Source organism: Sciurus carolinensis, chromosome 16 (genome assembly GCF_902686445.1).
Source record: "Sciurus carolinensis chromosome 16, mSciCar1.2, whole genome shotgun sequence".
Classification (NCBI taxonomy): Eukaryota; Metazoa; Chordata; class Mammalia; order Rodentia; family Sciuridae; genus Sciurus; species Sciurus carolinensis.
The window spans coordinates 3543786-3558709 of record NC_062228.1 but is presented as its reverse complement, the minus strand read 5'-3'; the positions used below and the strand labels follow the sequence as shown (position 1 = coordinate 3558709).

The following is a 14924-nucleotide window of genomic DNA, read 5'->3' as shown; positions in this document are numbered from 1 at the left end:
GTTAAGAGAAATTTATGTACCTGATTGGAGGCATTTTATTTATTTATTATTTGAAATAAAATATATCTGTTATAAAATATAGGTAGGAAAATGGTTAGCTTAGAGATGCAGTAACATATCCATCATCTCATGAGGTTAGCCCTTTGTTGTTGTGGCAAGAACAACTACAGTGTACTTATTTAGCAAAGCTCCTGGATACAGTCACACTGTTCTCTGCTGTCCCTGTCAGCTCTCTGGTCTTCCTCGCCTTGCAGGTCTGCTACTTTATACCTCTAGGCTACATCTCCCACGTTCTTTCCTGACCCTACCCCTGGTAATCACTGTTTTTATTCTCTGTATATATGGCCTTTTTTAAAAAAATAGATTCCAGAGATAGTGTGAGCATATACTATTTTCCTTTCTTTGTTTAGCTTATTTTACTTGGCCTGACGTCCTCCAGATCCATCCACGTTTTGGCAGATGGCAGGATCTCCTTTCTTAAGACTGAATAATATTCTATTGTATGTGTACACCCCAGTTTCTTTAACCATTCATCCATGGAGAGACATGTAGGTTGTTTCCATATCTTGGTGCTGATTGTGAATGGATTGGAGGAGTTTAGACATCAAACCACGTGAGCTAGGAAGTGGAGGAGTGGAGGGAGATACTATCACACAGAGGAAGACACGTGACCCCAGCTCAGCGCCACTTCCCTTAACCAGCTTGCTGCTCATTCTCGACGTCCTTCTAAAAGGTTTTTATTTATTTGCATTAGAACCTTTCACTGCCACTTGATGTGGGACTGAGTGAGGCATGTCTGTGTCCAGGGAGATTCCCTTGTCAGCAGTGCTCAAGTTCCTCTTGCTAGCAAGTTTTCTGCAGAAGGCTTTGCAGCATAACTGCCTGGGGTGTACTTAATGAGACTTGGGCTGTGGTTGTCCCCATGCTGAGTATGAGAAAAAGCAGCAGCTTTTCAAGGCATCAAGAGTTGGTTTAGTCTTTTACTCTGAGGTTGAGCAGCTTTTTTTTTTTTTTTTTTTTTTTTTTTTTTTGAGAACCTCAGAAAACCTGGACTGATTGCCTGCGAAGCTGGTTTCTGGTCCTGTGTGGAACTGGGCTTCGAAGCCAGTCACATGGCTGTGTCCTGCACTGAAGCTTGATGTGTAGACCCCTTTCTCTTCAGGTGTTCTGGAGTCTGTGGAGCTGTGTGGTCATGTGTGGTCTGGGGATTGCCACACACTGACCGTTTCTGCTGTGACTTGTCTTGGCAGACACATCCTGGGATGTCCTATGTTGACAGGTTGAGGGGTCAGAGATCCAGAGTGGCGAGCAGTAGGGAGGGTGACTGCCCTCTACTCCATCAGTCAGTGTGGTGTTAGGGGGATGCTGTCTTGAGGACACAGAGATCAGGTGACAGCTCAAATGGAGGCAACAAGAGCACTTCTTTTTTTTTTGGTGTGGAGGTGGAGTATCAAAATCGCAAGGCTATAGACGGTACCATACCCAGAGAGCCCAGATGTGTCTAAGAACAATGAACGGAAATACCGGAACCCACCTTGACGAAATTGCTGAGTGGCTCAAATGGTGGCATGTCTGTTAGCCCCGGCCTTTGTGGGGTCTTTGTGTTGAAGTTGATTCTTGTTTCTTTTTAGAAAAATGATAAAGCAAAGATAAAGAATCCTTATAATCTAGGAATTCTTGAGTCATCATTAAGCATGATTCTCTATTCAGACCAGTTGAGAGAGAGAGAGAGAGACTCTTCCCTAAAATTCATCCTTGTTCCGGTGTTTTCAGCTTCCCCAGGAAGATCAGCACCTTTCCCATCTTTTTGTTTTGGGCAAAATACAGAATCTTTTTGTCAAGAAGATAGCCACCTCTTGACTGCTTCACGAACTGTCACTACTGGTCTCTCCACTGTTTTTTCCTGAGCCTGGAGAGCTGGTGTCCATTAGTGTGTGTGTTCAGGAGGAGCATGGCCATGTGTCATCGCAGCCTTCAGTTGGTTCTCAGGAGCCTGAGTAACTACACATTGACTTCATACCCTTCGTGAACTTGTCACTTCGACTGCAGAAGAGACTCCCTTATAATGAACTCCTGGGATGTTTCATTGCTGAGCCTAAATGAGAGACAGCTGAATATCCAATTTCTTCTCAGAAAATTAAAGAAAAAAGAAAAACAAAATGAAACAAGATGGAATCGGAGCCCTTATTGGAAGGGAGGAAGTCTCTTCTTGGAATGCTAACTTGTGTTTTATTGTCCACACCCTGTGCCCCTTCTTACGTATGTCATGTTTACAGGGGAAAAAATACCATTAAAAATATTGCTTACCTTGGGATTTCCTTTATTAGAGCAGGCCGTGATGCTTTGAGAAAATGAAGAATGTCTGAAGTAAGACCTGACAAGATGGTCATCCTTACTGACCAGCACGTTGAATAGCAGTGGGTGTGGAAGTGAAGACCTGGAGGAGGAGATGGGTGTCCTCCCTGAGTGCTTGAGCAAGGCTGGACATGGTCACTGATACCTAGTGTGGGGTGCCAAGTCATTTTTAAGTTCAGTGTGCCATTACCTTTTCTGTGCTCTAAAGTCTCCCGAAAGTGATACTGAGTAACCTTGTTTTCAGTGTTTATTCCTCCTCTTCTGTGGTTAATCTGAAGGGAAAGTGGCAAGGAGTGGCTCTTACATCTTTGTTTTCTTGCTTTCAATGACTAGGTCTGTGGTTTACCAGCAGAGTTCAAAAGAATCTGCCACTCTCCAGCCATTCTTCACACTGCAGTTGGATATCCAGTCTGACAAGATACGCACAGTCCAGGATGCACTGGAAAGCTTGGTGGCAAGAGAGTCTGTCCAAGGTTATACCACAAAAACCAAACAAGAGGTATCTTCACAGTTGATCTTGAACCTTGGTGGGAAGAACACAGAATTAGGGATGAGGAGAATTGGAATTCTGCCTCTCTAATCAGTTGCTTAAATTTTTTGTATTGAAAATTTGCACTTTTAAGAATGGATCCAGGTATGGTGGCACGTGCCTACAATCCCAGCAACTAGGGAAGCTAAGGTAGGAGGATTGTAAGTTTGAGGCCAGCCTTAGTAACTTAGGGAGACACTGTCTCAAAGTAAAAAAAAAAAAAAAAAAAAGGGCTGGGGACATAGCTCAGTGGTTAAGTGCTCCTGGTTTTAATCTACAGTACCAAAAATAAATGAATAAAAATTATTGGGTTGGGCATGATGGTGCATGCCTGTAATCCCAGCATCTTGGGAAACTGAAGCCAGGAGTTCAAGCCAGTGAGTTCAAGACCAGCCTCAGCAAGTTAGCAAGGTCCTAGGCCAATTCTCTAGATAAAATATAAATTGCATATTTTTTACTTTATATTTTTATATCATACAAAATAAAATATAAAAAAGGGCTGGGGATGTGGCCCCTGGGTTCAACCCCTGGTACCAAAAAAAGAAAAAAGAAAAGAAAAAAAAAGTGAAACAGATTATCTTAGCTACCTCTTGACTCTAAATTGTGTAGCACAAGCCAATGATCTCCTTTGGGCCATAGGTCCTGATCTGTGTTTCATTTTCTGGCAGTCTGTCACAGTATCCCCAAATCAGTGCTGCCTCCAGCAGGCTTCATGGCTTGTTAATGTTTGTGGTGTGCAGCACAGTTTTTATCTTTTCTATCTTGCTGACTTAAGAGTAGCAAGTTACAGCTCAGTGGTTTCTGCCAGCTGTTGGGAGTGAGGCATGGGCTCTGCTTTCTGCTTGCTTCCTGGTTCCTGTCTCTCCAGATGTGCCCACTTCCCCTGTTTTCTGCTCCACAGTAGAGAAGGTCTTCCCTGTGTCTCAGAGTTCATAGTACTGCGTTGAGGAGGTGAATACAGGCTGATTAGGGGCAGGACTTTTTTGAGTAGTTGGAGTAAGCCACCTGGTATCCCTATGAAATGGTGTGTAGATAGGCAGTGTGTGGTAGCTGTAAGGTAAACACCTATCTCCACATTGTCCTTGTCCTGCACCTTGTGTGCTGAGTGAAAAAGAGCAAAGGAGACCCTGGAGACCTGTGCTCGACTTTTTGTACTGGCCACACCACATTCTTAGGGGACCTGCAGAAGTTAGGCCTGATTCTCCATTAGGAGTTTTCCGACTTGCTTCTGATCTGCAGTTTTATTTTACAAATAAGAGAGCTAGGAGCCAGACAGATGTCTGGGCGAGCTGAGGAGGCCGACGGAGGAACCCATGGAACAGAGGCTGGCAGGGTGTTTGTCTGTGAGTGACTTTGTCAGCTTGGGCCAGTCTGTGCCAGCTGTGACTCTTCCGAGGTGGATCATGTCCCTGGCCACTGTTGCTGCTGTCCTCACTTCTGTGAGCCAGGAGTGGCTCCTGCTGGGGAGCTCCTCAGCTTCTGCCTGGGTGGCCCTGGAAGACCCTTGCATAACGTGCTTTCTCTGCTCCTCTTGTGCTGCAATTAAAGCTGGTCAGGCCCAGTCCTGGGCAGGGTTGGGGACAGGCAGTGGTCAGCCTGTTGCTGGACTGTGAGGAGGGCAGTCTGTCTCACAGAGCAGGACCGAGGAGGGCTTTGGAGGAGCTGTCCTCGAGGGGAGCCTCAAGGACCAAGGGGACTGCTGCAGCCTGTTGGGGCTCTGTGGTTGTTGCCAGCACAGTCAAGCACACTCAGAGGAGCAGGCAGCCGAGGAGGCAGGTCTGTTTGGACAGCTTGTATGGAAATAGGTACACCAAGCAAAGAATGCATTTTCTTGTATGTGACTTTTTAAAATTTTCCTTTTAAAAATAATTCCAGATTTAGGGTTGAGGATGTAGCTCAGTGGTAAAGCCCTCTCCTAGCATACGTCCAGCATGCCGAGGACCTGGGTTTGATCCCAGCACACACACACACACCCTGCAGAGAAAAACCCAATTTTATTTTATTTTACGTTAAGTAAAATAAATGAGAGCATAGGAAGGATGATCAATGGAAAAATAATAGCTATGTAGAAAATGCCTGGATTTATTGTGGGTTGGAAATTGTGCCTCTCTTTGTCTAGAAACCCAAAACGCACATTCAGAATTGCAAGTTAGGTGTTCAGTGAGTTGACCGAGAGCTTTCAAATGACACTAAGCACTGAAAGACACCCCGGAGGTCATCTGGTCCTGCTCTCCAATCACAGGTGGGGACCTGGAATCTCACCGTCCTTATCTCCAGGATGAACCGGCAAGCAGCGCTTGCACCTTTGTTGGCTCGTAGATAATTGCTGGACTCACAGATGTTCACTCTTAAGACACAGTGGAGTATGGGGGAAGTGTGAGGTAGTTTCTGCAACCTGGAATCTTACCAGGGGAAAACACATGCTGGAGGAGCCTGGGAGGTCATAAATCCAACCATTGATGGCTCTGGAGCTTGCTTTCTTCCAAAGATACATCTACATCAGACATGTGTACAGTCCTCTGACAGGTTTGTTTTTCTTAATATGTTGCTACCTTTTGGATTGTTTCTTTAAAAAAGTTTTTTCTACAAAAGGTATTCTCCAAGTAAATAATAAGCATCAAAGAGTTTGTAAGTTAAAGGAAAATCACAATTAGTTAAAGAAAATCTAGCTTTATACTGGGCACTGTGGCCCATTGCCTATAATCCCAGCAACTTGGGAGGCTAAGGCAGGAGGACTGCAAGCCCAGGCAGCCAACCTTAGCAACCTAGTGAGACCCTGTCCCCAAATTAAAACAGGCCAGGAGTATAGCTTGGTGGTAAAGCATCCTTGGGTTCAAACCCGACTACCCAAAACACAAAACAAAACCTAACTTATTTAAAAGCAGCATTCTTTAGATCTGTAAAAATACTTCAGAGGCTCATTAAGTTGCTAAAACTAAAATGTTATAAGACCAATGGTTAGGATAAATAGCTTTAGGATTATTGAGAACATTGAACTGAGAGAACATACTGACATCAGTGTTGTTGGGTCTGTGAACGTGGAGCGGACTGGGGGGGCAGGGAGGAGATGCACACTTGCAGGGCACGTTCCAGGACCACCTCCTACTCGGCCTCGCCTCCCAGTTCCCACCACCTCCCAGTAACACCATCAGAAAACCAGTCAACTGACCAGGTCAGAGCCCTCAACACCCCGTCACTTCCCAAAAGCCCACATCTGGATGCTGCTGCACTCGGGACCAAGCCCTCAACTTGTAAGCCTTTTAGGGGACATTCCAGATCCAAACCATGACACGGAAAATTATGAAAAGCCAGGTTGCCACATAGTGAATTCAAGCTGCTGGCCACAGTACAGAGCTTCACTTGGCAGTCACAGAAGGACTGCAGGGCTGGGGGTGGGAGGGCTGACACGTCTGTGGCATGGGAAGGATCATAGAGCCCTGCTGTTCGATGCTGGTGAGGACAGGTCAGGTGTCCGGGTGTGTTCTGTGTCCTAGGTTGAGATAAGTCGGAGAGTGACTCTGGAAAAACTCCCTCCTGTCCTTGTCCTGCACCTGAAACGATTTGTTTACGAGAAGACTGGTGGGTGTCAGAAGCTGATCAAAAACATTGACTATCCTGTGGACCTGGAGATCAGTAAAGGTAATGCTGAGGCTGCTCCCCAGGGCTGCGAGCGCCACACTTTGTCACAGCGGGGTGATGTCAAGATGAAGGGCACTCTTTCTTGACTTTTTTTAATTTCAAATTTCTTGACAGACACACACACACAGTTTTTGTGTGTTGTGTGTGGTGCTGGGGCTAGAACCCAGGCCCTCCACACATGCTAGGCAAGCGCTCTGCCACTGAACTACATCCCCAGGCCCCTCTTGATGTTAATATTAAAATTCTCAACCGAGCGCGGTGGCATATGCCGTAATCCCAGCAGCTTGGGAGACTGAAGCAGGAGGATCACAAGTGGAAAGCCAGCCTCAGCAAAAGCGAGGTGCTAACCAACTCATTGAGACCCCGCCTTTAAATAAAATACAGAAAATAAGGATGAGGGTGTAGCTCAGTGCTGAAGTGCCCCTGGGTTCAATCCCTGGTACTCACCCCCCCACCCCAGATCTCACTAAAATGACTTTTTAAAAATAGAGGCCAAGGACTGGTGATGTAGCTCAGTGGTAGACTGCTTGCCTAGCATGTGTGAGACCCTGGGGTTCAGTCCCCAGAGCTGCAGAAGAAATAAAAGTAAACGCAGAGGCCAAAATGAACAAGCTCCATCCTTCACTGGATGAGAGAAACTCAAGCCTTTGCCCCTTGAAGGAAGTGCGACGGCTGCGTTGAGCAGCCTGGTTGGGCGGCAGTGGGACTCCCTCTAGTTGCAGAGGTGCGTGTGTTAGCTATGGACTCACGGCCGTGTGAGTCTCCTCGGGCAACCTAGCACTCAGTGTAGAAGAGCTTCAGCAGACAGCTGAGCACATAGCTTGAGGGAGAGCTTTTCTTATGCTTCAGAACTTGCAAAAATGTCTTGTACAACATTGAAGCTTAGAATGTGACCCCCCAAGGAGACTTGGCATGTCATGGCATCTGGGAAACAGGCAGATGCCTTAGCAGCATTGGCCTGAAGGAAGGTCATGCTCTTTCCCGCCTGCCTGACACACCTAAGTCTCCTCACAGTCAGGTGCCATGTGTAGTCACGTCCTTGGTGTCCAGAGACAGCATGGCTCCTTCTGGTTGGGACTTCAGCTCAGAGGTGGGCTGCAGCCAGTCCCCTGTCCCTCCTGCCTCTGCCTTGGCAGCTGCCTCTGCCCTCTACAGCAGTGTGGCTTCTGATCTGGAAGACCAGAGGGGAGGAAAGATGCCAGCAAGGCATGGTGCGTCCCCTCCCACTGTGCCTTGCCTCCTGGAACCCCAGAGGCAGCACTGGCACAGAAGGTGCCTGGACCTACATTCCTGCCCCTTCGGAGCCACCAGTGCTGGCAGTGTGGCTTGCTTGCTTCTCTCTTTCCTTTTTCATTCTCTTTGTCTCTTTTTTCCTCTTCTTCCTTTCTCTTTCTTTCTGTGTTTCTGTTGTCTCTCTCTTCCTCTCTCTGTCGCTCTTCCTTGGGGGTCTCCTTGTGTTGCCAAGGACAGCCTGGAATTCCCAAGCTCTGCCTTAGCCTCCTGAGCTCCTGGACTTGCACCACTGTGCCCTGGGGCGATCTCCTCCACTGATGTGATCGGCTTATCTCTTCTCACTTGTTACCTGTGCTTTTATGTCTGCTGTCACCTCAAATCCTTTATAGAAAGAGGAATGACATCACAGGGGCCAGAGGACCTTGATTTGGGGGGCGGGGTGGAGGAGGAGGCACAGTGGCTGCCAGGAGTGCCTCTTGGGCTGGGCTCCTCCTGTTCCTGAGCTCTCCTCCTTTCTGCCTGGAAGCTGCACCTGAGGATAGGCACAGGCACCGGGAAAGCATCTCAGCCTCACGTGGTTGGACTTTGATGTGACTCACATGTGAAATGTTCTGATTCTTGGGTTTTCCAGGACTATTGTTGTTTGATTATTTTTGAGCGGGCAGCTTTTTTCTTGTGCATTTTTTAGAGCATCTGTTTGTAAGAGGCACCCAGCCCCAGCCTCATGGGTTCTGGGTGTCGCTCATGCTACTCACAGGTTGGCTGGGACTGCGTTCTTCACTGCACTGCATGTGAACTCTCCTCCTGGATTGACGAGGCTGGAGAATTGCTCTTCTGCTCTGCCGCTGGCTTGTGGAGTGCAGACTGGCCCTAGCCGTTTGCTTTTGTTACTCTGAACTTCTGTCTAAGAGCTTTTGTAAATTGGAGCTGTTGATGTTTTGTTTTTCAGAACTGCTTTCTCCGGGAGTTAAAAATAAGAATTTTAAATGCCACAGAACCTATAGGCTCTTTGCAGGTAAGTATCATTTTGCACGTTCTTTCCTTGTTAGAGCAGTGGTGGATGAGTTCATACTTAAGCCCAATTTCACTGTGATGTCATTCAGTGTAGAGCGTGGCCTGCTCTTTGGACAGGGAGCCCTGGGGAGTTAGTCACTTAGGAAGTGACTTCAGAAGGTGTTTTACCCGAGATCTGTGCTTGTTATCTGACCAAATACTGCCTGGGCCCTGTGGTAGGCTCAGCAAGAAGCCTCACCTGAAGTGCCTGTCTTCAAGGTAGAGTGAGCTTCAGCTGCTAGCAAGGCACCTGTGGGGCGACTGGCAGTGGAGCCTCTGTGATGGCTGGTCACTCACCTAGGTCAGGTGGTGTGTCCCACACAGGTACCCCGGGGCCCTCTGGCACATGGCACTGCAGAGTGCCTGAGCTCCCTGGCTCTGGGCCGCCACCCTTTCCACAGTGAGCTAGGAGATGGCACCTCCATCCCCAGGCCCGCCACATCTTAGCGCCTCCTACCCACAGAGCCTGTCTCCTCTACACTGTCTTCCCTCCCCCAGCCTCACCTTGACAGCCTCGTCTCTAAGGCCTTGGAGTCTTGATGGTGCCACTTGTAACCACTTTGTTTTTCTGACTGTTTTTCATAGAACTTTCTAGCTGCTGCTTTGTCTCTCCTTTTGTGTTTCCTCTAATGCACCTGTTTATATTTAAACAAGATAGCTTTTTTATGTTGTCTCTTTTATTCCTTGTGACTATCCTGAGAGGTAAGCAGGTCGTTCCTCTTTTATGAGAAAATCATCTGACATTCAAAGCAGAAGAGTTACCACTCTGAAGCCCAGAGGGGCTAGCAGGGCTTCCCCTCTAGTCCACCTGAGTTGCTCCTGAGGTTGTAGAAGTCTGATTAACCGTGTCTGAGGGCCAGGACCTGGGCCACACTAGAAGGTAGCCTCTTTGTCTTTCTCCCATGCTTTGTTTTTTGTTTTGCTTTTCCCTCTCCCTCAAAATATCTGCTCACAGTCCCTTCCTGACCTTTTGGGTCCTAGTGGAAGTGACAAGTGATAAGGTGCCTTATCTCATGAGGTGTGTCCAGCCTCCTTCCCCTGCCCAGGAGTGGAAGCTCTGAGGTCTGACTGCAGCCAATCAGGGGCCAGCCTGACTCCTTGGAGCCTGCAATGAGGTCTCAGTGGGTGATGGACCCTCTTTGCCTTCTCCCTGCATCTATCTACTTGTGACCTTTGCAGGGGAAGGTTGGTAGTCAAGGGCAGGGTGAATTTCTTATTCCTGGGTCAAGCGCCCCAGTGCGAACGTGTATGCATTCTCAAGAAGTAAACTTTCAAAAAGCAAAAGCTTTTCAAAAACTGGGTCTCTGTTCTGCCTCTGTCAGGTGGGCTCTCCTGGGGTAAGTGACATGTTACCTCGTAGTTATCTGGGCTGCTCTCGAAGATACTGGAATGTGTGGAGTGCAGTTCTCAATTTTTAGAGTGGAGGTGTTTTATGGGAAGTAGGGTTAGTTAAACCCTTAGGGTCTTCAAATTGTACTGACTTGGTTGGTAACTTTGAAAACAAAACTCTTGGTCTTCAAGGTCAAAATCCAGGACAAAAATTCCAAAAAGAATTTGGGGCCCAAGAAACATGCAAGTTGCCCTATGGTGGTCACTTGGATTCCTGTGACTTGCAGCACAAGAGTCAGCTGGGACCCTTCATTGGCTCTGTCCCTGTTTCCCACTGGAAAGCCAAAGAGTCTGTCCAGTGACTGAAGCCACCCCCTTGGTGGCATTGTCCTCCAAGCAGTGGTCTTTAACCCAGAGTGGACCTGGACTTCTACATTCATTCAGCACCTAGACGTGACAGCTGCTGCTGGAACCAGTCATGTTTGGGCTTGTTTATTGCTGACACATCCTGCCAGTGAGACTGTGCCTTTGGACCACTGTTGGGGGAACACTGCTTAGCAGTCCACACTGATGTTCTTTCCCAGAATTTGGTGGGACTATCCTTCACCCAGGCGGATGTCTCCAGCTAGGTGGGCGGCCTCTGCCCTGCCTTACGGAAGGGGAAGTCCATGTCCTCTGACTGCCTTCACTGACCGCACTACCTTGCCCAACATTTACATTTCTCTGGGCTTTGTTGTTGTTCCAGGGGTTGAACCTGGGGCATTTAACCTCTGAGCCACTTCCCCAGCCCTTTTTTTATATTTTATTTAGAGATAGGGTCTTGCTGATTTGCTTAGGGCCTCGCTAAGTTGCTGATGCTGGCTTTGAACTCACGATCCTCCTGTCTCAGCCTCCCGAGCTGTTGGGATTACCTGTGTGCTCCAGCTTGTCTAGGCCTTTGACTGTGGCTTCATGGTTTAACTACAGAATTTTTTTAAAAAGTAAATAACAAATGGTATTTTTATCTTTTAAGATAGGCCTGTGGGTAGGTTGTGTGGCTGCCAAGGCTTTGTGGGAGTAGGTGTCTTTGTGAGGTGTTAGGTGTTTTAAATATGTTATTAAATGTGTGTGTGTGTTACGGAATGTGTGCAAGACAGGGATCTTGCCTCTGTGGTGTCGTCCCCACCTAAGCAGCACGTTACACGGGGATGTGGGCTTGAACACAGGGTCTGTCTTGTCTTACTCTTACCTTGCCTTGAAGTTACATGTGACTTTGTATTATAACTCACTAACATGGTCTGAGCTTAAGAACCCTGTTCTAAGTGCAGCTCTCTTCCACGGACGTCTCTGGGTGTCAGGTACTGCCTCTAACAGTGCCCGCCGCTCTCTTGCAGTTGTCTATCATCACGGCAGCAGCGCGACCGGTGGCCATTACACTACGGACGTCTTCCAGATTGGCCTGAACGGCTGGCTGCGCATTGACGACCAGACGGTCAAGGTGGTCACCCAGTACCAGGTGGTGAAGCCAGCTGCTGAGCGCACAGCCTACCTCCTGTACTACCGCCGAGTGGACCTGCTGTGACCCTCTGTGCGCGTGTGTGTGCCTGATGCCCGCTTTTAGAACACCAGTCTCACTCACTTCCTGCCTCTCTTTAGTGGCTCTTTAGAGAGAAACTCTCCCTTTTGCGAAAATGGGCTCAAATGAAAAGGAGAAGCCTTGGGGTTTGTGCGCAGCGTAGCTCGTGTTGACTCCTAACTTCCAAATCAAAACCGTTTGGTGGAAACAGACTGTCGCTTGATTTTAAAAAATACACAAAACCCCATATTTCTGAAATAATGCTGATTCCTGAGATAAGAAAGGGGAACTTGCATTTGATTCCCAGTCTAATTGCTTAGTAGAATAAATTCTGCACCAGCAACCTTGTAAATTTGTGAAAATGAATTTTATCTTTCCTTAAAAAATAAATTTTTTAATCCATTACACTTTCCTCCCCCACCCTTTAGTTTTTGATAAAAATGAGCCAGTTATCAGAGAAGAAATAGTTCTTACTTCAGAAGAAAAATAAACATAAAAAATAAGTTGCTGGTTCCTAACAGGAGAAGTACATTTTAATAATTGTGCGATGAGAAACTGCTTACGTACACATTGCCGATCAATACTTGAGGTTAAGATGTTAGTCTATATAGATGGGTGATTGTAACTTTATTGCCATTAAAAGATTTCAAATCTCATTCATGCTTCTGTGTACCCGTGGTGAAGAATGGGCAAGCGACCAAGACCGGCACTCCCGAGGCTGCTCTGTCGGCTCTGCTGTCCTCCTCTGTACTGCCGCCTCCCTCCTTGTACACAGTTCAGTGATACCTAGGAGTATAAAGTCTCGCCCATCAATAAAAATCACAAAGTTGGTTTAGAACTGCGTGTGTTTCTTTGAATGCAAAGGCCTTTTCCAGTAAGGAGTTCGCGGGGCACAGCTGTACCTGCGGGATACGGTAAGCCCCTCCGTCAGTCAAGTGCTGTGGATCTAGGCCACTGAAGTTCTAAAACCCCGTTAGCTGGAAAAGGGGAGTCCCCGTCTCCTCTGCATTGGTGCTGTCTCCCAGCACTTTCCAGTCACCAGTGGTGTCAGTTGGGGCTGAGCACCCTTTTGGCTGCGTGCCACCGGAGCAGCTCAGCAGCACCTCCCAGCACCCCCCTTGGGTGCCTGGAAGAGAAGAGAGATCACGGGCAAGGGAGTGACCAGCGGCAGGGCTCCTACCCCGTGCCGGGTGCAGGCGACTCTTAGCGATGTGCAGGATCCACAGAGAAGTGGCTTCAGTGTGGTCGGAATCCTTCTCCAGCTCTCCTACTGTCTGGTATTCCCAGGGCCTGGTGCCATCCTCTGTGGGGAAAAAACTTTCTTTGTAAAATTACAGTACAATGTCACCCACTTGGCCTGTTTACACAGTTGTGACCCTATTCCAGTTTACTTGGCTGAATCACGATCTAATTAGCTTCTTATTAGAGTGATGCACCACTTCTACAGAACACGTGGAGTTGGGCAGCCAGTTAGCTTTGTGGGGAGCAACCCACACCCACAAAGACCCAGACGGCGATGAAGTGCAACTGATTCTGTAGCGTCAGTTTCTGGATGGGGCTACTTGAGCCACTCATGGGCCTCCTACGTCTAGGGCTGTGTCCCCTGTGGGTCACTGGCCTGGGCCCTGTGAAATGGCCTTGCTGCTGGGCGCTCCCAGGTGCCTGGTGGAGTGCCCTCGGGGCAGGGCCTCTGGGTGGGGTACTTTTTCCCAGGCAGAAGGAGCGAGAAGGAAGAGGCCAGCCTGGAGTGGGCTGGGCACTCCAGCCCCATCCAGTCTGCAAACACATCACGTGTGCAGATAAGAGAATTTCCCTCAAGTATCATTCATGGCTTTTCTATGGCCTGTGAGTTGATAGGCATCTGCTTGTTAAGCCCAAATGGGTTGTGAAGGATGGAAAAGTGAGTCCCTTTGAGGATCGTGAATCTCTTTCAGGAAACTAGAGATTAATTTGTCCAGTGGGACTTCCAGGTGTCTTAGTCAACATGTCCTCTGGCTGTGTGCTCAGGTGGCAGGGTGAGCTCTAGCCTCTTTTTACAAGGACCATTGTCCCACCCTGGCCTCCACCCCATGACCTCACCCAACCCTAACCACTGCACTACCTCCTGGTGCCATTCCGTGGAAGGTTTAGGTTTCAGCCTCAGCACTGGGAGGTGGCACGAAACAGTCCTAACGGTGGTAGTCCCCACCCCATTCAGCTCCCGAGGTCGCACCTATGGTGGAGATGTAGCTTTCAGTTTTGTATTGTCCAGGCAAGGTCAGCACACCATCAGCCACAGGCAGGAGAGCAAAACTCAGGGAGGAGCAGAACACACCAAGGAGAGGCCAGCCTGGAATTAGGAATCACCAGCATTCAGGTCCTGGCGTTAATTGGCCATACGTAGAGGGCTGGATGATTCCAGCAAGTCAAAACATGTTTGAGGTCTGGAGTGCATCGTGGGCCCATCCTGGCTCTGGGCATTTATTTACATTTAGGACTTGGCCTGTTAACTTCAATGTTAGCAGCTACAAAATTAGTGATTTTCCTTCACTAACATTTGGCAGTTCTCTGTAAGTGGCTTTTAAGTCAAAAGTGAAGGCTAAGCTATTGTGGCAAGTATTTCACAGGATGGAAGTTCTCAGGAGGAACCTAATGAGGTCCTGCCAGCCAACAAGGTGCCTGAGCCGCTGTGCTTTTTGATGCAGGCTGGAAAATGGTGACGGCTCTCTGCCCTGGCACCAGGAGTTTCTGGGGAGCATACTGCAGTCATTTCTCAGTGCAGTTGTGTCGTTAGGTCTGCTGTGCATGACATAAGCAGGAACTGGGTCAAAGGCATCACGTCATGTCTTCCTCAGTGACATCCCTGGCCGTTACTGTCAGCAGCTCTGGTACTGGCCCAGGGTGCCAGGTAAGAAAGCTGAATGCAGTCAGTGAGTTGCCTCTGAATTAACCAGGCCAGGCCGTGCCGTCGCCTTCAGCTGTGAACTCCTGCAGCAGTCAGCGATCTAAGCTGTGCCAGTGGACGTGCAGTCTGTTGTGCTACGTTCTCTTGTTAGTCCATCAGAAGGAGGAAACGAGAGATGGAAGACCAGGCTTTCTGTTACTTCTCTGGTTCCAGAAACTGCCTTGTCAGCTGTCCCCAGAGTCCTACACACCAATTTCCTGAGCAACAGTGAACCTAAAAACATCACACAAAGTGGTGGTGGCGTTCAATAACCATGCCTGGGGATGGCTTGTCTCACCAGCCGAATG

General features: G+C 48.2%; 1 protein-coding gene across 1 annotated transcript in view; it reads left to right on the top strand.

Annotated features, from left to right (window-relative positions):
• Usp10 (ubiquitin specific peptidase 10) overlaps positions 1-12531 on the top strand; it is a 62144-nt gene extending 49613 nt beyond the window's left edge. Inside the window, exons 11-14 of the mRNA XM_047528718.1 lie at positions 2689-2854; positions 6379-6523; positions 8706-8771; positions 11512-12531. Coding sequence (XP_047384674.1) covers positions 2689-2854; positions 6379-6523; positions 8706-8771; positions 11512-11699 — 565 coding nt within the window. The 3' untranslated portion in view covers positions 11700-12531. The remainder of the gene's footprint in view (positions 1-2688; positions 2855-6378; positions 6524-8705; positions 8772-11511) is intronic.
• Positions 12532-14924: the final 2393 nt, after the last annotated feature.